We start from the raw sequence: 26,828 nt of genomic DNA, 5'->3' as shown, positions 1-26,828 counted from the left end.
TATGCAAAACACAAGCATTAAACAACAGCTATGCAGTATTACTCTGCAGTAATACAACCACCAGCAAACAATGTACTGTTACAAAAATAAAACATCGACATGCTTTTTTACCACTAAGTCATTTAGCTCATTTTCTCCCATGGAACAATGACGATAATACGGTATGAATTGTACCCAGGGTTATAAAGCATTTGTGTCAAACTCTGAAGCTCCTTAAATGTATCCGTCACTAACTTAGTGTGAAAACTAGACCACTGAAAACAGGCTAGATAGTCCATTAAAATGAATGTAGCATTTTTTTTTCCAGTGGGGTTCAGAATAGAAAATCCTCACAAGGCAGCAATGGAAAATAATTCGCTGCAAGTTACCATTGGTTGAGCAAGTATTATTAATGGGACTTGATAACTTGTTCTAGGAGCCTGGCTTGAGTGGGAGGATGTACAACCTGAGCTGTGGTAGCTGGAGGCATCCTGCCTCCACAATGCTAAAGAGGGCATGGGCTCAAAATTTGCAAAAGTGGTCACTGAATTGTGGTGCCTCTGTTTCTGAGTGTTTATCATAATAATCCTTGGGCCTGTTCATCAGACATGCTAATTTGCAGAGATTCTCCGGCAGCTCCAGTTGAAGTCAGTGGGATACATGAATGCTCAGTACCTCTAAAAAGCTGGCACAAGGTGACCTCAATGGAGTTACTGCTGATTTACATCAGCATGAGAGGAGCATTAGGCCTAACACCTGTGCCTGTGCTATAGTCTGTGTTTTCCTATTTTTCTAACAAAATTTAAAACGTTTCCCGAGATCAAGAATGAAATTGTGGCCCCTTTATAGTCAATGGGAATTTTGCCATTGACTTCAGTGGAGCCAGGATGTCACCCCAAATCAGCAATACAACTTGCCCTGCAATGATCATTGATAAGGCTACGATATAGTCACATGTATTTTTAGTGAAAGTTCTGGAGAGGTCACAGGCAAGAAACAAAAAGTCACGGCCCGTGACTTGTCCATGACTTTTACAAAAAATACCCCTAACTACATCTTAGGTGCTGGGGAGGGGTGCTCCCACAGATGCTGCTCCTGGGGCGCGGCACCCTGGGGCCTTGCCACCACTGTTGCTCCAGGCATGGGGCGGCCCAGGGTCCCCTGCCGCTGGTGCTCCATGTGGGGGGGGGGTGGCCCGGGTCCTGCGGCCACCGCAGCTCTGGGTGGGGTGACAGGCCAGGGCCCCACTGTTGCTGGGAGTGGGCAGCCTGGGAAAATATGTGCCAAAGTAAAATTTTGAGGAAAAACTGAAGAGAAAGATATTTTTTTTCCATTTTCCAACAAGTGGTAGTTTAAAATGTAAATACTAGAGTTTGTTGGAAAATGGGGATTCTTTTTACCAAAAAGTTTTAATTTTGAGTGGCAATTCAAACCCCAAAATATCTCTGCTGAAATCCAAAATATTTCAGTATGGAAATGCTGCCACCGTACCCCTTAGAAGTTTTAATTTGGATGCCTCCAGCTCCCATTCTCCTCTCTGGTCAGACAACATCTGCCATGATGCACTTCTCTCAGAGAAGAGAAGTGGTACATCCTGGGAGACCCTAGAGATGGTGCATCATGGGAGATGTTGTCCAGTCAGGAAGCCTGTCCCATAGAGGAAAACAGGGACCCGAGGTAACCAAAATACAGTTTCCATGAGGCACCGTGGTAACATTTCCAAATCAAAATATTTTACTTTTCAGATTATTTGATTTTTCAGGAAAAAAAAATCAAAGTTTTCTGCAGAAAGACACTTCTCACAACAATTTCATTTAGTTGAAAACCCAGTTTTCCATAGAAAAATAAATCTTTACTGAGTTTTCAGAAAAGCTCAGATCCATGTTAAATTAATATTTATTTCTTATTTACACATGCTTTGGCGTTATCTGGGTCTAGCCAGGTCCAGCAGCAGAAATGCTGAAATACAGTTTAGAATGAAAGGTTATCCTGGCAGCATTTGCTATCTCAGTAGGACCAAACATTTCTTAAAGGAGGAGGTTTTCCTGCCTTTCCCTGTCTGATTCTGCAGAGATGGGATTTTTTAGATCCTTGAGCAATCCAAAGTCTCAAACCATTTAAGGTTCATTCAGATATACCTCCGCTTTCACTGCATGTGCATATAGCGGAGTTGGTCAGAAAAAAGTAAGTACTTTCCACAAAAATAAAATAAAATGTCATGGGACTGTAAGGGGAAAATCATTATTTTATTTTATTTTTTTATGGAAAGTTTTCAGTTTTTCAATGAAAAAAAATATTTTCAAGGAACGAAATCATTTTTGTTTGTTTGTTTTCAAAAAAGTCACTGGTACATTTAGTAAATAGGCCAGTTTTCACGAAAAATTAAATAAATATTTCAACCAGCTATAGTATCTAGCAAGAAGACACCTGGCTGTTCTGAATGTCAATGTGCTAGTTGTGAGCAGCACAACAATTATGATTAAATATTTATATTACAGGAGCACTCACAAGCCTCAGTCTGGTTCAGAGCCCCACTGTTTCACTGCTTTAGGTACTATGCAAACACATGGTCCCTGTCCAAGGAGCTGCAAGCTAAAGCCCAGAGCTTGCAGTGACCTGCATGCAGATGGACCCCTGCACCTCTGAGTCACTGAAGTCAACGGGGCTCTGCATGAGCACCGGATTAAACACGAGCCCATCTAATTGCAGGATCATTGCCTAAAAAGGAAAGTGACATGCAAATCTAGACTGGGATTTTCAAAGGGACCTAAGGGAGTTAGGCACACAATTCCTATTGAAAAATCAATGAGTTAGGTGCTTAACTGCCATTTTTGCCTTTGAAAAATCTCCCCCAATCTATATACATTTTTAAACATACATATATACTTTTGAGATATACATTATAACTATGGCCATACACCCCCATGGGCTCCTTCTTGCCTTTTCATTAATACATCAAAAGTCATTCAGACTGACAGTATGGGGTTTCTCTTTGCATACAGAAACAGCAATAACTCTGGTTTGCACACTATCTACATTATATTTTTGCCAGGCTGTGTTTACTAAGCAGAATAACTTACTTGCTCTGTTTCTGTTCATCTGCTACGATATACCCAGTGTAACTCTTAAACATTTGGAAGAATATGTAGTCATTTGTGGACTGTGTGGATATACCCTCTGCTAGACTGGATCATTGCTATTCAAAGCGAGAGTTTCTATGAAACTGTGTCTAGGGGTCAAAAATATGCTTCACAGGCCAAAACTGTAAGCATTTCTATGCATGCAAAGCTCCCTTTGTTCTCACAGGATGAAAAAGAGCTAGTTTTTGGTGTTTATATCTGATTTTTGAGATTGTTTGATAATTCCCAAGTGGACTCGCCTGTGTGTCACTGGGGCTGCTGCTTTACCATATGCTCTCCTCTATTACAGAAACTTTGCAGAAAGCACACTCTATTTTAAAGGTAGGAGAATTTAGGGTTTTGAAGGAAATTGCGTTACTTTTTCTTGCTTGCTACATAAGATTTTTTGCTCACCTAAATTTAGATTACTGTAATGTTAATCAGTGAGGTATAGTCTCGTTTATTCTGCTTGCTTTGATAATTCTGTTTTTTTTTAAAATATGCATAGTTCTGCTTCTCTTAACGCACTGGAAACAAACAAATGGCAGGTAATTTCCTTGTTCAAAATCCCCAAGTCTGCCATCCCAGGGAGTTGTGTGCCTAATAAGTTGTGTCCCTCTGCTTCCTCTTAAGATATGCCTACACTGCAGCTGGGAGGTGTGATTCCCAGCTCGGGTAGAGAGATACATGCTAGCTCTGCTTGAGCTAGCGAACTAAAAATAACAGTGTGGCTGTAGGGGAATGGGCAGCGGCTTGGGCTAGCCCCCTGAGTGTGTACCCAGGGTGATGGAAAGAACTGTACTCGGGTGGCTAGCCCAAGCTGCCGCTGATGCCACTGCAGCCCCACTGCTATCTTTACTGCTTTCTCCTGTGTATGCATGTTTATGTCTACCCAAGCCAGGAATCATATCTCCTAGCTGCTGTATACAGGTATCCTCAGGGTCTTGCACACAACGACTCTGGCTTTCTGGCTCTAACACATACACAGTCAGAACGCAATCTCCTAGCCCCTCACAGACACCTTGGGTTAGCTCTGGCCTGCCACATGACCTATTGCCTTGGGAGTCTGCAGCTGTTTTTACTACACAAAGGGGCTTGAATACTCATTGTGTTGAGCCTGAAGGATATTGCGTGGCATAGCCATGGGCTTTAATGAGGTTGGTGATTGTCTTAGGATCTAAGACTGCTCTGATGGCAGCCTGCACACACTATTAAAGAGCAGACTAGACTGGGTTGAAATTTTTCTATTTATTTTTTTTGCTAGTTGTCAAAAAATGGGTTTTTGATGACCATGAATTTCTGTGGAAGTTTTTTTGTCAACACTGTCTTTAAAAAAAAAAAAAAGTTTAATTTGTAGGGAAATTTTCACATTTTTTAAAAAAGCCACAATTTTTTCCCACCTTTTTCCCCCCCCCAGTGGCAAATAGTAAAAAAGTGAGGGGGAAAAATAATTTCCTCCACTTTAATGCAGAGATTGCTGAGGAAAACCCTACACGTGTTAAACTACACATACTTAAGAAAGGAAGCGAGAACGAATGCTTTATCCAAATGGAAATTTAGAAGGAATCTGGGAAGCAAGAATACAATTATCCAAATGGCAATATGGTCAGGACACCAAAGTTAATGTTCCTATTCATGAGGGTAATGCCAGATATATCACGATTACATACTCAGAACCTATCACCCCCTTATTTCAGCTTCCACAATTTATTTTGTTTTAGTTTAAATTTATTCCCAGTTGACTCAAGCTCAACTAAAATAAACTGGTTTCAACCAAGCTATGAGGATTTGCATTGGTTTCACTAAATCAGTTTAAAATCACATCTTTAGGGTATCTCTACGCTACAGTCACTACACCGCTGCACCTGAGCTACTATGGTGCCATTGTGTAGGTATTTCCTACGTTGACAAGTTTTTTTTATCAATATAATTAATCCACTTGTTCAAGATATGATAGCTAGATTGATGGAAAAATTCTTCTGTCAACCTAGCTGAGTCTACAGTGACCAGGGCTCAGGGCATGAAATCAGCCAAGGTCCCAAGCAACATAAATAGATCAAACTAATTTTTAAGTGTAGACCAGGTCTAAGGTGAACTGCTGCAACTCTCTCATGTAGTCCAGCCCTGAGAGGAAATTTTGGTTTTTATGAAAGAGTTTTTTTCAAAATTGACGTACTTCAATGGGAGCATTTAGATCTGCAATGGAAATGTAACCATTGATTTCAGTGGACTAGAGAGAAGCCAATGGTAAGCCTGTGTGAAAATCTCCCTTCTGAATCACCAACACAAACTTGGGGTATGTCTACACTACGGGATTAATCCGAATTTATATAATTCGAATTTGGGAAACAGATTGTATAAAATCGAAATGTATGCGGCCACACTAAGCACATTAATTTGGCGGTGTGCGTCCAAGTACCGGGGCTAGCGTCGATTTCTGCAGCGTTGCACTCTGGGTAGCTATCCCATAGCTATCCCATAGTTCCCGCAGTCTCCCGCACCCATTGTAATTCTGGGTTGAGATCCCAGTGCCTGATGGGACAAAAAACATCGTCACAGGTGGTTCTGGGTACAGCCTCACCTCCTCCCTCCCTCCCTGCATGAAAGCAACGGACGGCAGACAACCATTTCGTGCCTTTTTTCCTGGGTGAACACTGCAGACTCCATACCACGGCAAGCATGGAGCCCGCTCAGCTCAAGACAGCAGTCATGAACATTGTAAACACCTCACGCGTTCTCGTGGAGTTTATGCTGAGCCAGGACCAGAAAAACGAGGCGAGGAGGCAGCGGCGGCGGCAGCGCAGCGACAAGCATGATGAGGACATGGACATGGACACGGACACAGAATTCTGTGAAACCACGGGCCCCGGTGCTTTGGAGATCATGTTGTTAATGGGGCAGGTTCTATCCATGTAACGCCGATTCTGGGCAAGGGAAACAAGCACAGACTGGTGGGACCGCATAGTGTTGCAGGTCTGGGACGATTCCCAGTGGCTGCGGAACTTTTGCATGCGTAAGGGCACTTTCATGGAACTTTGTGACTTGCTGTCCCCTGCCCTGAAACGCCAGAATACCAAGATGAGAGCAGCCCTCACAGTTGAGAAGCGCGTGGCGATAGCCCTGTGGAAGCTTGCAACGCCAGACAGCTACCAGTCAGTCGGGAATCAATTTGGAGTGGGCAAATCTACGGTGGGGCTGCTGTGATGCAAGTAGCCAAAGCAATCACTCAGGTGCTGCTACGAAAGTTAGTGACTCTGGGAAATGTGCAGGCCATAGTGGATGGCTTTGCTGCAATGGGATTCCCTAACTGTGGTGGGGCGATAGATGGAACCCATATCCCTATCTTGGCACCGGAGCACCAAGCCACCGAGTATATAAACCGCAAGGGGTACTTTTCAATGGTGCTGCAAGCACTTGTGGATCACAAGGGACGTTTCACCAACATCAACGCGGGCTGGGCGGGAAGGGTTCATGACGCTCGCGTCTTCAGGAACACTACTCTGTTTAAAGGGCTGCAGCAAGGGACTTACTTTCCAGACCAGAAAATAACTGTTGGGGATGTTGAAATGCCAATAGTTATTCTTGGGGACCCAGCCTACCCCTTAATGCCATGGCTCATGAAGCCATACACAGGCAGCCTGGACAGGAGTCAGGAGCTGTTCAACTACAGGCTGAGCAAGTGCAGAATGGTGGTAGAATGTGCATTTGGCCGTTTAAAAGGTCGCTGGCGTTCATTATTGACTCGCTCTGACCTCAGCCAAAGAAATCTCCCCATTGTTATTTCTGCTTGCTGCGTGCTCCACAATCTCTGTGAAAGTAAGGGGGAGACCTTTATGGTGGGGTGGGAGGCTGAGGCAAATCGCCTGGCTGCTGATTACGCGCAGCCAGACACCAGGGCGATTAGAAGAGCACACCAGGAAGCGCTGTGCATCAGAGAAGCTTTGAAAACCAGTTTCATGACTGGCCAGGCCACAGTGTGAAATATCTGTTTGTTTCTCCTTCATGAAAACCTGCCCCCTTTATTGACTCATTTTCTGTAAGGAACCCACCCTCCCCCTTCCCCCAGCTTGCTTTCAAACCAAATAAAGTCACTATCATTTAAAAATCATTTATTCTTTATTAATAGATTAGAAAAAGAGGGAGGGAACCCGGGTGGGATTTGGGAGGAGGATCGGTGGGAAGGAAAAGGCCACTAAAAAAAGGTTAAAAAAATGACAGCCTTTTGCTTGGGCTGTCCACTGGGGTGGAATGGGAAGGTGTACGGAGCCTCCCCCCCCGCGTTCTTACACGTCTGGGTGAGGAGGATATGGAACATGGGGAGGGGGGTACAGGGGCTGTAGCGGCAGTCTGTTTTCCTGCAGCCGTTCCTAAAGCTCCACCAGACGCCGGAGCATGTCTGTTTGCTCACGCAGCAGCCCCAGCGTTGCATCCTGCCTCCTCTGATCTTCCTGCCGCCACCTCGTCTCGAGCGTCTCTCCTCTCCTCACGTTGGTCCCTCCTGTCCTCACGTTGGTCCCTCATGTCCTCACGTTGGTCCCTCCTGTCCTCACGTTCACTGGCTTCTTTCCTATACTTTGAAACCGTTTCCTTCCACTCATTCAGATGAGCTCTGTCACTGTGGCTGGATTCCATAATTTCTGCAAACATCTCGTCTCGCGTCTTCTTCTTACGACGCCTTATCTGTGATAGCCTTCGGGATGGAAGAGGGAGGCTTGAGGAATTTGCAGCTGCTGTAGGGAGGGGGAAAAAGAATTGTTTAAAAAGATACATTTTGCAGAACAATGCTTATACTCTTTCACGGTGACCAACACTATTCACATTACATAGCACATGTGATTTCTGTGCAAGGTCGCATTTTGCCTCTTAATACTGAGTGCCTGTGGCTTTGCTGCTAGAGATCACAGGTCTGGGCAACAGAATTCGGCTTGCATGCGGCCATGGTAAGCCATTGTCTTACAGCTTCTGCGCCCTCCTTTCCCACATACCAAGCAAAGCCCGTAGAGTGCTGCGGTTTTTCTGTTAACATTCAGCAGCAGCAGAAAACAAACTAACCATCCCCCCTCCCCCTCCTGCCATGAATTCTCTGGGATGATCGCTGTACCCCTCCCCCCACCGCGTGGCTGGTATCAGGGAAGATCCCTGCAGGAACCAAACTAACCCCCCCCACCACCCCCCTCCCGCCATAAATTCTCTGGGATGATCACGCTACCCCTCCCCCCACCGCGTGGCTGGTAACAGGGAAGATCCCTGCTAGCCAAACGCGAAAAGCTCAGGGCCAATTTCCCATCTGCGCTTGGCTAACTGCAGGGAAGGATTGATTTCAGCCACAGGCAAACAGCCCAGTAGGAACGGCCACCTCTGTCCCCTTAATTAAGTTCCCGTATTTCAGCCAGGTTACCATGAGTGATATCACTCTCCTGAGGATTACACAACAAGATAAAGAACGGATGTTGCTTGAATGCCAGCAAACACCGGGACCATACGCTGCCAGGCTTTGTCAGGCAATGATACCAGATTACTTGCTGCAAGCATGGCGTGGTCAAGTGTCCTACCATGGAGGACGGAATAAGGATGCACTGCCCAGAAACCTTGTGGCAAGGCTTTTGGAGTACCTCCAGGAGAGCTTCATGGAGATGTCCCTGGAGGATTTCCGCTCCATCCCCAGACACGTTAACAGACTTTTCCAGTAGCTGAACTGACCGCAAATGCATCCCAAGTCCTCAGGGAAAAGTAATCATTAAAAACCGTTTGCTTTTAAAACAAGTTTTATATTTTAAAAGGTAAACTCACCTGAGGTCCCTTCCATGGGGTCAGGGTCTTGGATACTGGCTTGGGAGGGTTGGGAGGGTACTTCAGTCAGGCTGAGAAAAAGATCCTGGCTGTTGGGGATAACGGAGTGCTGTGTGCTCTCTGCAAGCTCATCCTCCTCCTCCTCCTCTCCCCCATCGACAGAATCCTCAGGTGTAGCTGATGAGACTATCCCCGACCCGGAATCCATGATCACAGGTGGGGTAGTGGTGGCGGCCCCCCCTAGAATTGCATGCAGCTCGGCGTAGAAGCAGCATGTCCGCGGCTCTGACCCAGAGCGACTGTTTGCCTCCTTTGTTTTTTGATAGGCTTGTCTGAGCTCCTTGACTTTCACGCGGCACTGATCTGAGTCCCTATTATGGCCTCTCTCCATCATGCCCTTGGAGATTTTTTCAAAAGTTTTGGCATTTCGTCTTTTAGAACGAAGTTCTGCTAGCACTGAATCCTCTCCCCATATAGCGATCAGATCCAGTACCTCCCTCACGGTCCATGCTGGTGCTCTTTTTCGATTATCGGCCTGCATGGTTACCTGTGCTGATGAGCTATCTGTGGTCACCTGTGCTCTCCATGCTGGGCAAACAGGAAATGAAATTCAAATGTTCGCGGGGCTTTTCCTGTCTACCTGGCCAGTGCATCCGAGTTTAGATTGCTGTCCAGAGCGGTCACAATGATGCACTGTGGGATAGCTCCCGGAGGCCAATACCATCGAATTGCAGCCACACTATCCCTAATTCGAAATGTTAAAATCGATTTTTGGCGCTACTCCGCTCGTCGGGGTGGAGTACAGAAATCGATTTAAAGGGCCCTTTATTTCGAAATAAATGGCGTCGTTGTGTGGACGGTTGCAGGGTAAATTCGAATTAACGCTGATAAAACCGAATTAAAGTCGTAGTGTAGACCAGGCCTTAGCCTCTGAGTTTTCCTCGTCTTAAAATTTAACAAGTGGACAAGGGGGGCTGGCATCATGGGATGGGATGGGGTGGGAGTTGAACTTCCAATACTGAATGAGAGCTGATTGGTAAGGTGGGTATAGGTTGTGGTGAAGGGCCTTGAAAGTGAAAATAAACAGCTTGTGTTTGTAAAATAAAGGAGAGAGAGCCAGTGGCGGGATGCAAGGAGAGGGGTGACACGGTCAAAGTTATGGGAAAGGAAGGTAATCTTTGCAGCACCATTCGGAATGGTTATGAGTGGGCATTTGTCAAGGCCATTGAAAAGGGTGTGGCAGTAATTGAGATCTGAGATGAGAGCCTGGATGGGAGTTTTGGCTATGTGGCTGAATAGAAAAGGCTGTATCTGAGGGATATTATGCAGAACTAATCTGCAAGCCTGGATGTGAGGATCCAGAGAGAGGTCTGAGTTGAAGATGACACCCAGGTTACGGGAATGAGTGCAAGGAAACCTGATGAGCTCAGCTCATGGTGGTATGGCTTTAAGCAAAAGTGGGTATCCTTTATGCCCCTAAGCTAACTTGAGTATGCAGGTCCCAGTATTTGAGTTCCTTTCCTGGACACATCCGGTTAATATCACATGCATTATTTATGGCAAGTCTTTAAAATGAGAATTTCTATTTGCTGTGTGAAAATAACATTTTCTTCCATGTACTTAATCAAACGAAATAGCCAAGACAGCTATATCCAGTTTTACTCCTTGTCACAAGTGCTGTTCATGGAATTCAGAATTAAAGCTAGTTTTAGAAACCAAGCCGTGTGCCATGTATGAGGTACATTATGCATTATGGATCTAGATAGAAATATCCTAATTAGGTAGATTTAATGAGTAGTCCTCTCAGGACATAGAAAAGGACTCACTGCAACCTTTGAAACCAAGTTATAACATTTTATGTGAACTTTACGGCTTATTTATAATGCTGTTAGGTACTATATGGTACAGTTTTAGTCCTTCGTAAAATTATGTATTAGACCAAAATAATTCTGTTCACCTTTACAGTGTTATTGCCGTGTGCATGAATAGAGATCTGTCATTTGCAGACATTTATAAGATGGCTACCTATTAAACTACCTTTAAATGAGGGGTGGGGGTGGGGAGAGATCGCAAGAAAACATCTAAAGGCAGATTGTGATACTCTTACACACGTTGAGAAATATCTTACACCTCAGGCAGTCCTGTTGATTTCAATGGGACTGCCTGAATACTAAGTTAGTACCAATGTAAGGATATCATAATCCTCAGGTCCTTAATTCCTGCCCCTCTATCACCTATATATTGAGAGTGAAGGATATGAGCCTTTTTCTCATTGAATTATAACATGTCCCGGGGGATTGATCAGGCAAATACCCTCACTTCTTCAGGTTACTAGTTTTCACACTTGACCTGTGCTGAATTGGAGATAGCTATTTTCCTTACTAACTACTGAGGTGACTCTAATAGCAGTACAGAAAGCCCTGCTACAAAAGAGAAACTACAGAAGCTGAGTAAATGCTGCAAAAAAGTATTCTGCAAGTATTCACTTAATTTTTGTAATGAATTTGTTTTTGTCATGCTAATATCCCTTCTGTATCCCCTTTTCATGAGCATTTGTGTGATTTTTTTTACATTTTGCCAATGTTTATGGAAAGTGAATTCTAAAATTTTATGTAGAACTGCTGCAGAAACCAAATTTGAAATAGTGGTGCCAAATGTATTTGCATGCTCATCCAATCCAAGAATGAAAAAAAAAAAGCCATATGACTTATCTGGCCAATCATAACAAAGCAACGCAAATCTAATTTCAAAACTCACCTGTGTACTTTTCTATTTTCGGGTGTTATATTTGGACCCAGCAGGGAAGGTGATAGACACAGGGAGAGCGGATAGCAGCACAGCTGGCCGCTGCAGAGACTTTAATGTTCTGGCTGCAAAACAGAAAGTGACGTGAACGTGAGGCTTTTCACTAGGGAGTGTGTAAGGCTCAAATCTTTTAAATGACAAGAATCACATTCCTCAACCCTACTTTAAATTTTTTTTTCCATATATATATATATATACACATATCATTTACATGACTACATAAAATGCTATATAACCTAACTAAATGTTGTGGTTCCACTACCACAGACTCTTAAATTGCAAGGGATTATTCTACCCTGGATTAGGATTAGATTGATCAGCAACTCATTAACTAAACAGTTTATACATTCAAGAGCACAACTGGTTTTCACACTTTTTGGGGGTTACGTGGTGATGGAGATGTGGCAGTGTCCTGAACAATAGGAACAGTTAGTGGTAAGGTATCAGCTTCATCTGATATGGAATCTACTGGATTTGGTACCAAATTTTCTTCCACCAAGTCATCAAAATTAGGAGTTTCAATGGAAGGAGGTTCCACTGGAGGAACGGAAAGCACTACTGGAATATCCCTGGACTTGGTACTGGTTGAGGCTACAGCTGATCCATATATTATTTCCATAAAATACCATTAGATAGTTTTACAATGAACAAAACAGGCCCCAAGCATTTTAGAGTTTCTCCAGATATCCATTAGTTGTGAGCTCACACTAAGTCTTCGACTTTAAAACAAAGATGACTGGTCTCACATGGATCAATTTTCATAGCATGGGATTTGGCTTCACATGAGGCAACATGAGGCCATAGCAGGTCCCGATAGATCCACAAAGTTTGTTTCAAGAAAAGAGTTGCAGGTAACTCCTAGGTATCAGCATGTGGTGTGTTCCCGTAGACAAGCAAGAAACTGTCCAGTTTCTGTTGGTGACTCAAAATAGACTTGTTAGCTCTTAAGGCATTCTTAAATGTCTGTGCAGAGTGTTCTGCTAATTCATTTATAGCATGGTGTTAAGGAGCAGAAGGTATGTGCTGAATTCAATTTGAAGCTAGGAACTTTTGAAATTCTTTTGAACAGAATTGAACAGAGTTGTCACTCACCAACTGTGATGGTAAACTAAATTGGCTAAACAAGGTCTGAAGAGGTCCAATGGTCTTGGTAGCTGTAATAGAAGTCATTCTGAAAACTTCTGGCCTTTCTGAATGGGCATCAACTATGACCAAAAACGTATAACCTTCTAAAGGTCTGGCAAAGTCCTCATGAATACATGAAAGGAGTTTGAGGTCATGACCAAGGATGTAGACAAGCTGTGCCTAGATCTTGCTGAATTCAGTAACGCATACTACAGCCCTTAGCCTTCATCTCAGTGTCTTTGTCGATCCCTGACCACCAGACATGACTCCAGGCTCTGGCCTTGATCTGTATAATGCCAAATTGACCTTCCTGAAGAGCTTCCAAAAAGTGATACTGAAGTAATTTTGGAATGATCACTCGCATTCCCAATAAGATGTAACCTTAAGTCATGGATAATTCAGGTTGATATGACACAAATGGTGTAAGTTTGGGTTTCTTATGATCCAACACTGTACCTTGTAATACCAGTCCCTTCAGAAGAGAAAGCTCATCAGCATCAATGGTTTCTTTGATGTATGTGCTAATGATGGGTAACCTCTCCATCAAACTGAGAACACTTTATCCAAAGTTTCTTTGGGTTGACAAGTGCTTGTGCATGGCACACCTGACAACCAATCAGCATTGACATGCTGAGTCCCTTTACAGAATTGAATAGACTCAAGTAGCTATGTCCATCATTGCATACAAAAGCAGCTAATGGTAGAATTCCATGTTTTAGTCCAAAAATTGAAATTAATGAGCAATGATCTATCAGCAAGGTAAAATGTCTGCCATACAGATAGGTATGGGAAATCCAAATTCTGAAGATACTGATAAGAGCTTCTGACTCTATTTGTGCATAGTTCTTCTCAGAGGTGGCTAGTGTATGTGAAGTAAAGGCAATTGGTTTCTCCATGCCATCGGGAAAAATATGGGAAAGAACTTTGCCCACTCCATATGTTGAAGTATCACAAGCCGATCACAAAGGTAGCAAGGCAAAAAAGTGCATAGGAACATCATCTGATGTCAACATTTTCTTTGCTTCCTTAAATGTGCATTCTCACTATCTAGTCTATTTCTATTTTTTTCTTTGCTTGTAACAGTTCATGTAAAGGTGCCAATATGGTTGCCTGATTAGGCAGAAATTTACTGTAGTAGTTAAGCAATCCTAAGAATGAACATAACTGTGGCATGTTCTCTGGTGGGAGCACTTGAAGGAACCACCTTGACTTTCTCTGGCAATTTACGTAAGCGTATGGCATCAATTACTTGTCCAAGGTATTCAGCTGATGGTTTCATAAACTCACATTTGGCTCAATGTACTCTGTCTTCCAAATGTTCTGAAGATGATCCTCTTGATCTTTTCCTGTAACAAGGATGTTGTCCAAATAGCATTAAATTCTGTTCAGTCCTTCAGAATCTCATTCTTAGCTTTCCGGAAAGCAGGTGCTGATGTGCTACCAAAAGGCAACCTGTTGTAACAAAATATGCTTTTTTGTATGTTAATTTTGAGATATTTGTGAAATGCTGGATAAGTCTCCATTTGTAGGTATGCATTGAGCAAACCCAATTCACTGAAACACTGTCACCCTACAAAGAGTAGCAAACAAATCTTCAGTACAAGGTAGTGGATACTGGTCTGCACATAGAACTGGATTCAATGTTATTATGAGATCTCCACAAACTCAGACGGAGCCATCCTTTTTCATCACTGGTAGAATGGGTGCATCCTGTTCACTGTCTGAAACTGGCAACTCCAGTATTCGCTAACTGGTCCAAATCAGCTGCTACCAGAGGCTTTAGAGCATAATCAACAACTCTGTGCTTGCAGTATTTTGGTTGTCTGTCAGACTTAACAATGAGCTTCACTGACACATTGATCAACTCTCCAAGTTCTTTTGCAGTATCAGGTTGGTAGGATTTTAGAAAAATATGGCATATGGAGATCTAATTAAACTTCTAGACATCTGGCTGTTGAAAACTGGGTTGGATTCATTGATATGATCTAACTACTTTGAGCCACTTGTGTGACCAGTTAAACCAAGTTAACAACTGCTTTGAGCCACCAGTGGTGCAGTCACCAGAGCATAGTGGAGAATCTAAACCAATGTATTTAAATGAGAAGATGGATCAGTTTTATATTGAAAAGAGCATACAGAAGATATTTACAAGAAGAATGAGAATAGAGATTTTGGCAGAATTGTGATATTCAAATTATCAAACCAAAAAGATAAATGCCAAATGCTGCTCAAAAATGAGAAAAAAGTTATTTCCTTTCCAAATCTGAATCCTTGTGTGCAAGCAAGGAAGCAAACCATGGTGCCAATGAAAAATGCAATATTGAAAGAAGTGGTAGAGGCTGCAATTTTGTATTCTACGGAGATGAAACTAAAGCATAATGGGAAAGCACCTATTTTTTGGGAGATGGAAGAGGTGGAAAGATTGCTGGATAAAATCAACCTGCACTTAGGCACAAGGACACAGACACAAAGGACAAATGAAAGACAATAATAATACAAACTATTCCCCATGACAAACTTATTTTTGGAAGGTGCTGCAAAGTTGTAAAAATGCAGAAGAACCAGTCAATAATATTTGAGGCTACCAGTGTTAAATACATATCTAATGTAGGATTCAGCAAGTAAGAACCTTACTGTAGAAATTGTATTTAGGATTAATCCATACCTTACAGTATTATTTTTTATATTAATGTTGTAAGTATACTTTAAGTTAGTGAACGTCCTTGACTGCTGAATAGCGCAGCTGAATTCAACCTATCGGAGCCGACTTACCCCGCTGTGAGGACGGTGACAAAATCGACCTCCGCGGCTCCCCGTCGACGGCGCTTACTCCCACCTCCGCTGGTGGAGTAAGAGCGTCAATTCGGGGATCGATTGTCGCGTCCCGACAAGACGCGATAATTCGATCCCCGAGAGATCGATTTCTACCCGCCGATTCAGGCGGGTAGTGTAGACCTAGCCTTAGAAAACCATTTGTGGATACGGGGTTGATGGGCAGAAGAAATTTGCAAAGGAGCAAATGACTATTGGCCACTTAATTGCTGTTGGAGAAGTTTGAGGTTTCCCTTATCTTTATTTTGGCTTCATTACAGTGACTCCAAATTTACCCTGGTGAGCAGAACGTGATTTACCAGTAATCCTGGGCAAAATGTTTTAGGCAAATAGTAAAATTCACCAAAAAAACCCGCATTTTTCAGGGCACCTGAAACTCTTAGGAAATTCAGGCTGAGTTCAATGAATAATTTTGTTGGGAGTGTGCGGGTCAGGGGAAAGGAAAGGAAAAGGATTTTTTTCTTTGGTTGAAATATTTTTTTGTTTCAGCGACTCTGAAACAAAACACTTTGACTTTTCATTTTAAAATGGGGTTTCATTACAAAATTTTGCTTATTTTAAAAAAAAAAAAAAAAGATGAGACACCCAAAAATGATGTCAAACAAACCAAAAACAAACAAACAAAATATTTTACTAGAACATTTAGATTTTTTTTTATTTTGGTGGGGGAGGGGGAGAATGAGAAAAATCTGTTAAAATTCAAACAGAACAGATTAGATTTATTTTATTCAGCCCCCAAAACAAAAAGTCAGGTCTAATCACCAGACCAGCCAATAGCCCTACCTGTGATATGCTCCTTGACATTCCTGTGTTCCCTCTCAGTGCATTATCAACATTACTGTGTCAGAATCCTATTTTGCTTGTGTGTTCTGGTGGGATGGTGGTTTGCAGTTGTCCGTTATGATTTCTCCATTTCCTGTTACTCTTATTTTTTGCTGTTATAATTAATCTTAGTTGTGTGTGTGTAGGATGAGGGGGGGAAGTTTCCATTTTCCTGATTTTTATCTACAGCTCCTCTGGACCTCCTCAAATTGAAACCTCTAAGATAAGAAAGTATTGTGTTATTTCTGATTGGCATAAGCTGATCGTCTATTCATTTTCTCCTCTTTCAACGTACTCCGTTGTCAAACAGGAATAAGGAGAGTGCTAAGATGTCTCTTACTAAAAAGGTTTAACGCCATGGTTCCCATTTATATATATCAACTGCTTGTTCGGCAGAAGGTGGAAGTCAACAAAACAAGATTTTATAAGGTCTGTGTAGAAGGGTTCGGTTGGGGTTACCCCTCTATGGGGCGGCTGGGAGCCAGGCCGCCTCCCTACTTAGGTCCGGGGAGTCGGGGAATTAGCCGGGTGAGGCAGGAAATAGTCAAGGGCTCAGGCCCTCAGGCAGGGGCTGAGCAAATAGTTCCGGAACAAGCCCGGGCCCTGGGTCAGGGCGGGGCGGCAAACAAACAGTCTGGAGCTCAGACCCCAGGCAGGGGCTGAGCAAATAGTTCAATAACAAGCCCAGGCTCCTGGTTCTGAGCATCTGGGAAGAGGGGGAGACTGCTACCCGGGAGTGGGGTGGCAGGGGGGACGCAGGCCTACCCACTCCATTGCGTCCCAGCCCAGGGCCCTAACCACAGCAGGCAGCCTGCTTCTGTTTCAGTGGGGATCCTGGCCACAACACACTGACATCGGCTCTGGGTGTGCCACAGCCAGACTAGGGTCGGCTGCCCCCGGGCTACTTTCTACCTCCCCCTCTAGCAGTACCTGCATCTGGCCGGTGTCCTCCATGGAATGAAGCACCAGGGGCTCCTCAGGGTACTCGGCGAGCGGTAGGCGTGGCAGCTCCTCTGGGTCGCTTCTCACAGGTAGGCTTATCAGTTTCTCCGGGGTCTGGTCATCATCAGGCCTTGACTGGTATGGCCAGTCCTCGGGTCGGTCACAGGCTGCAGGAGTCTCCCCAGCGGGAGCTAGGCCTCCAGCGTCTGGCTTCTCCGGCGGCCAGGCAGCTTCTGAGCCCTGGGGTGGGGCTTTTACACTTCCCGTCCTGCGCTTTGACCTTTGGGGGGCGGGCGCAGGCTCCAGTGGCTCCGCCCACTTTGGCATCCAGAGGGGCTCGTCCCTCTCTGGGGCAGCTGGGAGCCAGGCCGCCTCACTACAGTCTGATATAACAAGGATGAGAATGTGTCCTGAAAGATTCCATGGAGTTAAACAGCTGCAGTAGCTAAGAGGTGTAAGACTGAATCCTGAGCTGTGTTCTAACCCCTTTGCAATGCCCTGGCATAGGGATCATGTCAGAGGTAAAGAGGGGGTGTGGCCAGAATGCCAAAGGCATTGGGTAGCCCTTGAATGGTCACTACCAGCTAGTGTACTATAGCAGCCCTATAGGGGGCTGTAGGCCAGCTCCAAATTGAGCCAATAGTAACACAGTAAATTTTACCTGCAACAAAACTCTTCCAGCAAGTCATAATTATCCTAGTTGCAGATCTAAGCAGATGTGGATTGTGAAGGCCATCCTTGGACCATCAACAACTTTCCAGGGAGCAGATACACAGTGGAAAGGGAAAACCAGGCTGATTTTCATACTTTACTTAGAAAATAACTACGCTAATAGTTATCATTTGTTTCCAAATAAATCAGAAATAGAGAAATATGCAGTTAAGACTGAAGGGCATATTGCTATTAAATATAAATTAGCCTGAGATTACCAGACTTTCCATGAGGTTCATTTAGACCAACTGTCATATTAAATGAATTCTTTAATGGATTGCAGATGCAGTAGCTCTATCTGAATACTTTAGAGAGACGGGATCAATATACTCAGCGGAAAGGGAGGGTGCTGATCTTCAATGTTTAATGGGGAAAGAATGATAAATTCATAAATCATGATTGCCCAACTGGAATGAACTTTTGCAGCATGAAAATCGTGCACAATTGCTGTCAGTAAATGCTTTCCCCGATGCAAAATTGCTCTGAAGTTAACTCATTTTACATTGCAAATCAAACCTGTTTTCTCAACTTCCCTTTTCTTCACAATGGAAATTGACCAAACGACTTTGGGAAAAGTCTGGTGCTTCTAGTCATAGAGATTCCCAGTCCAACACTCCACATGATATGCAGAGCTGTTGGCACAGGCAACCTTAATTCTGGCATTTCTCAAATTTGGAGTGCTTGACTTTGCAACCTTAATAATAGAGAGGCAAGGTGGGTGAAGTAATATCTTTTATTAGACCAGCTTTTGTTGGTGAGAGAGACTATCTTTCGAGCCCTACAGCGCTCATCTTCAGGTTTGGGACAGGTACGCCGAGCATCACAGTTAAATGCAAAGTGGAACAGATTGTTTAGCATCTCTCTCTCACCAACAGAAGTTAAAATATATTAAAAGTTAGAAGATAAATAATAAAAGATATTGCCTCACCCACCTTGTGTCTTTAATATTCTGGGACTGACAAAGCTACAGTGACACGGTAAACAACCTTAATAATGTCCTTTTAGCATAGTGTTTGTGTGTATAATTTATAAACAGAATGTAAGGTTTAAAGTGGTCTTGGTTATATTGCCGGTGCAGAGCTAGAGAAATAAAGAAAAGACTTTGGGGTGATTCCGTTCGTAGTAAAGGGAGTTCATAAATGAATTAAACTCTCAAAGCCCCAAACTATGTTACAAAACTAAGACTCTGATCCTACAGTCACTTACACACGTAAGTAGCCCAATTGAGTTCAATAGCACTACTTGTGTGTAAAGTCGCTTGTGTGTGTTTGCAAGATGGTGTCCTTTGGATATTACACTGCTGGGAAATGACTTTTCTTTAAAGCCATTTTAAGCCCTGGCAGATTGTTGATTATGTAGTCCTTTGTAAAGCCTATTGCTGGTGAGAAGTTGTGTGTACCCTAACTAGCATAAGATACAATCACCATTGGAGGAAATTAACATAAGAATCTGATAAAAGCATCTGGTCTCTCCCCCCTTCCCTTCTTGTCATTCGCGTTGCTTAGATTTATATGTGGCTTCTTTTTAAACATTTTATTTCCTCAGAGAGGGGAGGGATTGACACACTTATTCTTTTCTTCATTAATCTTCTGTTCATGTTCTTCTACTACCCTTATAAAAAATTCTGCCTGTGTAAATGGGATGGATTAGCTCTGTCCCAATGTATAGGCTGTGCAGTGTACACGCTAGTCTGCTTGGGTACAATTGAGAATCTGGCCCAGAGTGTCTCAGCACTGATGCATTGGCCTTCAGCACATTCGTACATAAACTAGCTGTGCTGCTGTGTGAATGAGAATTTGCTGCGTAGCTCCTGCTTTCCTTTCACGTGTTATGAACTCTCTAGCCACTGTAACTGGTCCTTTAGTCATTCCCAGGAAGGGGGTACCATGACATACTGAAGTTGTAGTCTTTCCTGTATATTCAGGAGGCAAGGTCATTTCTGGTAAGTGGTTGTTGCTTTCATAACGAGGGTCTGGGATCCCCAGCTGCATGCAGATCTTTTAGAGACACAGGTTCATATTCTCTAGTCTGCTACATCTACTTTGGATCAATGCAAAGTTGATGAAAACTGGTCATAAATCAGTTCCTTGCACTGGGGACAGACCCACTGTCATGAAGTTGGTGGAGGTGGCCTAGCTGATGCATTGGCCTTCACCATGTTCATAGATTTGGAGTCCACAAGGGACTATTATGATGATCTAGCCTAAACTCCTGTATAACACATGCCAAAAAAAGTCACTTAATAATTTCTGCATGAAGCCGATACCTTGTGGTTGAGCTAGACTATAATTTTTAGAACAATACCCTATTTTGATTTAAATACTTCAAATGATGGAGTTGTCTTGGTAAGTCATTCCAGTAGTTCATTGTCATCACTGTAAGAAAGATACATCTTGTTAGCCTGAATTTGTCTAGCTTCACCTTCCAGCCCTTGGGGTTCGTTATGCCTTTTTCTGAAAGATTAAAGAGCCCTTGCTATCAGAAATCTTCTTCCCATGTAGGTACTTATATACTACAATCAAGTCGTCTCCTAATATTCTTTTTGATAAGCTACATAGCATTTCCTAAACTGTTCAGTATAAGACAGGGTTTCCAGATCTTGAATTATGTTTGTACCTCTTTTCTGAACCCTTTCCAATGTTTCACCCATGTCCACAGAACTAACTTTGGTTCTAATATGTCTTTTCCTCTTTTGGTTCAGGTCACACTTATATTACCCTAGTGGAAAGAGTCTTATAAAACTTAATAGAAAATAATCATCTTTCTAAAGGTCTTTCAAACCATCCTTTACAATTCCAGCTCTGTAAAAGAAAGTGGGTCCCATTCAATGTAACACTTTTGTTTTGAAAAAGAGTAACGATATCTTCTCTAGCATTTCCTACATGGGTGTCAAATACTTAAACAATATGGTCAAATTAAATGTGTTACCTTGGCCTGGAAGTAGAATAAGCTAAGAATTACAATTCAGAAATCTGAAAAGCAGTTTCCAACAAACTATGCTATGTGGGAGTGACAAGATGATGGGCAACAACAGCTGAACTAGCATTTTATTCACTGCATTTCTAAATACTTGTCCCGGCGTAAACCTCACAATGATAGCTGCGTCTAATTGATAAGACTGGGGTTTGCTGGAGAGAGCTACGAGACTAACTATAATCCATTAACCTAGAAAGTAGGAAAGGCACAGGAAGAAAGGCCCATGGGGAAGAGAGAATCAGAGAGTGTTAGAATTTCAGAATTAATCCTGGGAGAGATTTCTTACCTCTCCTATCCTTGATTTAGGAGGCTGTTGTAGATAAGGTGCTACACAATGCTGTAAAGCTGACAGGGTCGCTCTTTAAATAAACCACACTGTGGTATTTATAAGCAGAGAGTCTTCAAATCCTCTGTGTGTGTACAGAGGAAGACAAGTGTGAAGGGTGTGCCCTGTTGTAGTGGGTACCAGCGATCAGTCTGCCCCTTTTGAGTGTCTGTCAGCTTTAAGTGTTTGGTCTGATACCACTGCATTTACCATCACAGTATCACGCACCTCTGGGAAATCTGAGGAGTTCTGAAAAGAATATGCCCAAGGAACTTTAAATATTGTTCTTTTCTCTTCACTGTTTGCTATCTGTTTTGCTGACACTAAGTTGGCCTTGACGAGAATTTGACAATGAATGATTTATTTAGTTCTGTTTCTGTTTTGTCAGTAAGAATCTTTTTCTTTGTGCTGTTAATTAAAATGCAATATAAAGGGAGAAAGATTCAATCTGGCTTTGTTGAATAAAGAGTATTTGTGACGTTAGTATGGTTGCATTGGCAGAAAGATCAGTCATGGAAATGTAGAGACTATTAAGCGGATTTTTTTTTAAATGGCCTTTTCTGCAGTATCAGTATTACTATAGATTGCTAAAACTGGGAGAGGGGAATGATACAATTAAGTCATTTATGCTGCTTACTTTCATTTTTACTTTCATTTCATTTGAACACGGAAAGTATACTGATTATTAGTTTCTGTTTATGTTCTTATTCTGGTTTTCATGGAAGCAATGCTGCTTTTAGGTTTCCAGTCCCAACCTGCCAACACCCGAATGTGTGACAAAGACCCATAAGAGACAATATGACAGTGAGAAATACTTTTATCACCTTGCTGTATAAAACATTCATTAAGCTAAACAGAATTTCTCTTCTGCTGAACTGGGTAGGTGAAATCCTATTCTAATTTTGCCAAAGGGGGCAGGAGAAAGAGAGTGGTAGCAGCTAAGTGTTGGAAAAGGAGCAGTTTACACATTGCATGTGGTCAGAGGTCCTCAGGGCAATATGGAGTGCGGTGACCTTTTTTCTTTAAGAAAGTCTGATCCACATGTATGCACACATACTGTGTGCCTCTGCAGCACCTTAACCAAGCAAAGGTTCCTGCATTTTTACTCTATCAAAATGATTCCTACTCTTAGAGAAATAGAGGCTGAGATTGTCAATGCTGCCTAAGGGATTTGAACACCATGGGGACCTTACAGAAAGTGAAAGAAGCACGTGAATGTGGCTGGAGTCAGGCACAGTACAGGTATAAATTCACACCAGCTTTGTAGTGCTATGTATGCATATGTTTGTTTGGGCTCTTTTTTTCCCAGCAGTGTCGTTTTCCCACGCTAGCAGGAATTTTTTTCTTCATGAGGGGAAAATAAATGAGTAAATTAAATGACAAATATTGACGACCTGATGTAAGAGCCAATTTGCAATTGAAAATATAGCATATAACTGTCTGGCTAATGCCTATTATAATCTTGTATTGTGATCTGAAAAGGTTCTGTAGCTTGGAAGCCTAAGGCTGCAGTTATTGATTTTTACAGACAGGGCATGACTCTTCCTGGTAATTTCATCCTGACAGAGATTATGAATGGTTGGTTTATCAAATCTATATCTGTGAAATACCCTTTCTTCAGTGAGGTTGAGCAATGACTGTCTGATGTGATGCCCTTTCTGGGAACAGAGGAGAATCTCCTCCTCTAGAGTCCTTTGTATCCAGCACATTTATCTGATCTAATGGAGGAAGCAGTTTGTGGCCCTTTAAGTGTCAACAGGAAAAGTGGTATTTTAGATCCTGGATTAGTTGATTGGTGTGTTGTTGCTCCAAACAGTCAGGCGACACTCTGAGACAGACCATTGTTTGTGATTTATGGACTGGAGCTACAAAAAGGAAAGAAATATGTTACCCAGTGGCTGCAGAAGTCAACGGGACTTAAGTACAAGTTCAGCATTTAAGAACATGCTGCCATGAATAGGGATGGATTAAGCATATGTTTAAATATTTTCTTCAGGCAAAGCCTTAGAGAATAGCTGAAATCATAAAGTAGAACCAAGAGCTTTGTTAAAGAAGAAGAAAACATGTTAACCATAGTTCAAGGAAAAATATAGATTTTATTCTTAAAAGGCTCCATGAAGAAGATTAATGGTTTTGTTCAATTTCTTTATTCTAGACATTTTTCTCTTCATTAATTTTCCATAAATAGGATACAGTGAAAAGGAGAAAGTGCCTAGAAAGTACAGCAGGCCAAACGATCATGGTTAACACTAATGTATACAGAAAGAAGTGAATAAGTATCACTCTGTTACTGATTTGATTTTTCCTCTGGGATATTTTCGGAATCATTGCATCTTTTTGTGACTTGCTGAGCTGGTCCTTGTCTAGTGCTGCCTGAAGTGACTCAACATGTACTGTGAGATGAGTAAGTGATAACTGAGGAGTGGGAAGTAAATAGGGGTTTGGAACTTCCTGGCCAAAGCTCTGTACCAGAACTGCAAATTTAACAGATTTAAATAGTTAATAGAAATTTGGGGCTAGGGTATGTCCAGCCCTGCAAGGATGTGTAAGGTGGGCAGAGGGCACAAAAGGATTTTTCTCCCAAACCTTGTGCCCCTTTGGAGGAGCTAGGGACAGTTGATTTGGAAGGTGGAGGGATGCATTGCTCCTAAGGCCCATGTCATAGAATCATAGAATATCAGGGTTGGAAGGGACCTCAGGAGGTCATCTAGTCTGACCCCCTGCTCAAAGCAGGACCAAGCCTGAGACATATTTTTGCCCAGGATCCCTAAATGGCACCCTAAAGGACAGGGCCGGCTCCAGGGTTTTGGCCGCCCCAAGCAGCCAAAACCAAAAAAAAAAAAAAAAAAAAAAAAAGCCGCGGTCGCGATCGCAATCTGCGGCGGCAATTCGGCGGGAGGTCCTTCACTCCGAGCCAGAGTGAGGGACCGTCCGCCGAATTGCCGCCGAATACCTGGACCTGCCGCCCCTCTCCGGAGCGGCCGCCCCAAGCACCTGCTTGAAAAGCTGGTGCCTGGAGCCGGCCCTGCTAAAGGATTGAACTCTCAACGCTGGGTTTAGCAGGCCAATGCTCAAACCACTGAGCTATCCTCCCCCTACTTTTTTTTTTCTTGGGATTTAATAATATTACCTGGCTCTTATGTAGCCCTTGGCATCAGTAGATTTCAAAGGGCTTCACAGTCTGAGGTAGGGAAGTATTATCCCCATTTTAGAGACTGGGAATTGAGGGAGGGAGGCTAAGCAAATTGCCCAAGGTCACACAGGTAGTTTCTGACAGAGCAGGGAATTGAAACCAAGTCTCTAGAGTCCCAGGTTAGTGCTCTAACCACTGGGCAATCCTTCCTCTCAATGATGTCATCATCATTAGCTTCACAAAAGTGTTTGGGTGAGCACTCTCACAAAAGTAACTATAAAAAGATAAGTTTTCATATATGTAGATAGCCAAGTAATGGGTTACTGTTCACTGACACACAACAGTATATAGCATTGTTCCCAAGTTAGCAGGTTCAATAAGGGTGTTGTTGCACATTGTAAATGTCTTGTTGTATGAAATGCCTGTTGTGTTTGGATTTAATAAGACATGATGTCAAGCAATAAACTCAAGTGAAATTTTATTTAAGTAAGATACCCAATATTTAATATACTATATAGAATACAGAAATATAAGTATACTTCACCAAACCCTCTAACAGGGGAAGAGAAGGCAGCTTGTTTCACTTCCAACTAACTTTCCAAAACACATCCCTTATCTACCAGTTTAGGATAAAGGCAATTCCTTCATGGGAAAGAACTTTTCCTTTCCCACAATTGATCCCACTGTGTTCTGTTTCAATATCTGTTTCCCTAATTACTTACAACATTTCTTTTGTGGTGTCTCCGTTCACATGACTGACAAGCTAAAGGCATTTCTAACCTAGTTGTTATTACTAATAGCATCTGTGGCAACAAGCAATTCCTAATGAGTTTAAAAACATCTTTCAATGAGTCATTATTTCATAAATCACTGAAAACATTGGCAATAACAAATACCCCTTATCAATCAGAGAACATATTTAGAATAGAAGACACCTTCATCATTTACACCAACTTATTCATTACAACACATGCTTATAGTAACAGGCATCCTTTATTAATTGCTAAGGGTCCCTTGCTAGATATCTGGTCATAGGTCAAGGGAGTGAAGATAAGTGAATTCATTGTTGTCTATGCACTCCAGGATTTGAGGGACACACTAAGGTTCAGCCTAAGTACAAAGAACTTTTCAGTGTGATAGGTTCAGGGTACTAGATTTGTAGATAGAAAACACTTTAGTATATACACCAAAGGGACTTTAGTTAATATATATTTATAAAAGAATTAAAGGGTTTTTAATATCCACCAGCACTCCTAACGGGAAGTATACTAGCTTCACAATCACTCTTTGCCTGGGCCATTTGATTTAGCCCGATGCAGCTCAGGTCTCAAAACCCTTGGTCTGGCCCTTAACTTTATTGATTTTGTTGCTAAAATTAATTTTCTTTTAAATTATGTAGAGATGGGGCTGGACCAAACACCTGGCTAGGAGCCTACTTAAAATGTGATGGGCGGGAGGGTGGAATCTGAACACAAATTAGATATGGCTGCTTTGAGTGGCTCATAGTTCTATAACTGGCCGCACCAAACTCTGGGAAGTTAAGTATATAGATCACATTTAGCTAGTTAGAAACCTGGTTAAGCCCTGCGGGGAGGTTAAATTTGGCAGTCCTGAAAATATGACTGTTCTGTGCTGTAGAGTTTATTTCATGCAAAAATGTGCCCCACATCATAGGATATATCTTTAAAACAATCAAAACTATTATATTGTAACTCAATGCTTTTACTAAGCCAATCAGCCTCTGGGGAAGAACAATGCCTCTGTAGACAAAACCCCTGTGAAGTAAAATGCCTCTGAAAAATGTTTCTGGAGAATGCTACTCTTCGCAAAAGCCCTATTAACTCTGTATCTGTGAGCTCCAAAATGGAGGCTTTTATCATTTCAGGTAAAGCTGAAAACAGGCCTTACATGTGAAACAAGTCTTCCTGTTATTTCTTCCCAATTAAAATCAAAAATTCCCATATACAACTGATCCCAGCTACTCTTTTGTTCCCTCTGGCTCAGAGCTGATTCATTTGCCACAAGTCTATCAATCAGTTCATGCATCTGTGTTCTCTTCAGAGTTGGGTGAATAATGCCAAATGAATGAATAAATAAATAATCCACAAATATTTCATTAATAATTTTTAGCCAGCTTATTTCCATCTCCATAAGCACATTATTTTTTCTTTTTAAGGGGAAGGACCAGAACTGCCTTTTGTTTAACATGGTTATAAAAGTGGTTTTGATTCTCTGCCATTAACTACAGGGGAAATGTGTTTGTGCAGTA

At 42.4% G+C, this 26,828-nt stretch overlaps 1 protein-coding gene and 1 long non-coding RNA gene across 3 annotated transcripts in view; one reads left to right on the top strand and one right to left on the bottom strand.

The window, feature by feature from the left end:
* Positions 1 to 26,828, top strand: part of LOC135972280 (uncharacterized) — a 251,559-nt gene that overhangs the window by 146,585 nt on the left and 78,146 nt on the right. The window lies entirely within an intron of this gene.
* On the bottom strand, positions 7,081 to 9,809 carry LOC135972275 (myb/SANT-like DNA-binding domain-containing protein 2). Its single transcript, XM_065549696.1, has 2 exons — positions 8,889 to 9,809; positions 7,081 to 7,828 (listed from the first exon to the last, which is right to left on the bottom strand). The coding sequence occupies exons 1-2, from the start codon at positions 9,427 to 9,429 to the stop codon at positions 7,503 to 7,505; spliced, it is 867 nt and encodes a 288-aa protein (XP_065405768.1). The 5' UTR covers positions 9,430 to 9,809; the 3' UTR covers positions 7,081 to 7,502.

The sequence above is a fragment of the Chrysemys picta genome, chromosome 6 (genome assembly GCF_011386835.1).
Source record: "Chrysemys picta bellii isolate R12L10 chromosome 6, ASM1138683v2, whole genome shotgun sequence".
Classification (NCBI taxonomy): domain Eukaryota; kingdom Metazoa; phylum Chordata; order Testudines; family Emydidae; genus Chrysemys; species Chrysemys picta.
Note: the sequence above shows the minus strand (reverse complement) of the source record. Positions and strands in the feature narration are given on the sequence as shown.

Coding starts and splice junctions, on each gene's coding strand:
- LOC135972275 (XM_065549696.1), bottom strand. CDS start 9,429: ATGCAGGCCGATAATCGAAAAAGAGCACCAGCATGGACCGTGAGGGAG. Junction 7,829..8,888: donor CCCCATGGAAGGGACCTCAG/GTGAGTTTACCT, acceptor CCCTCCCTACAG/CAGCTGCAAATTCCTCAAGC.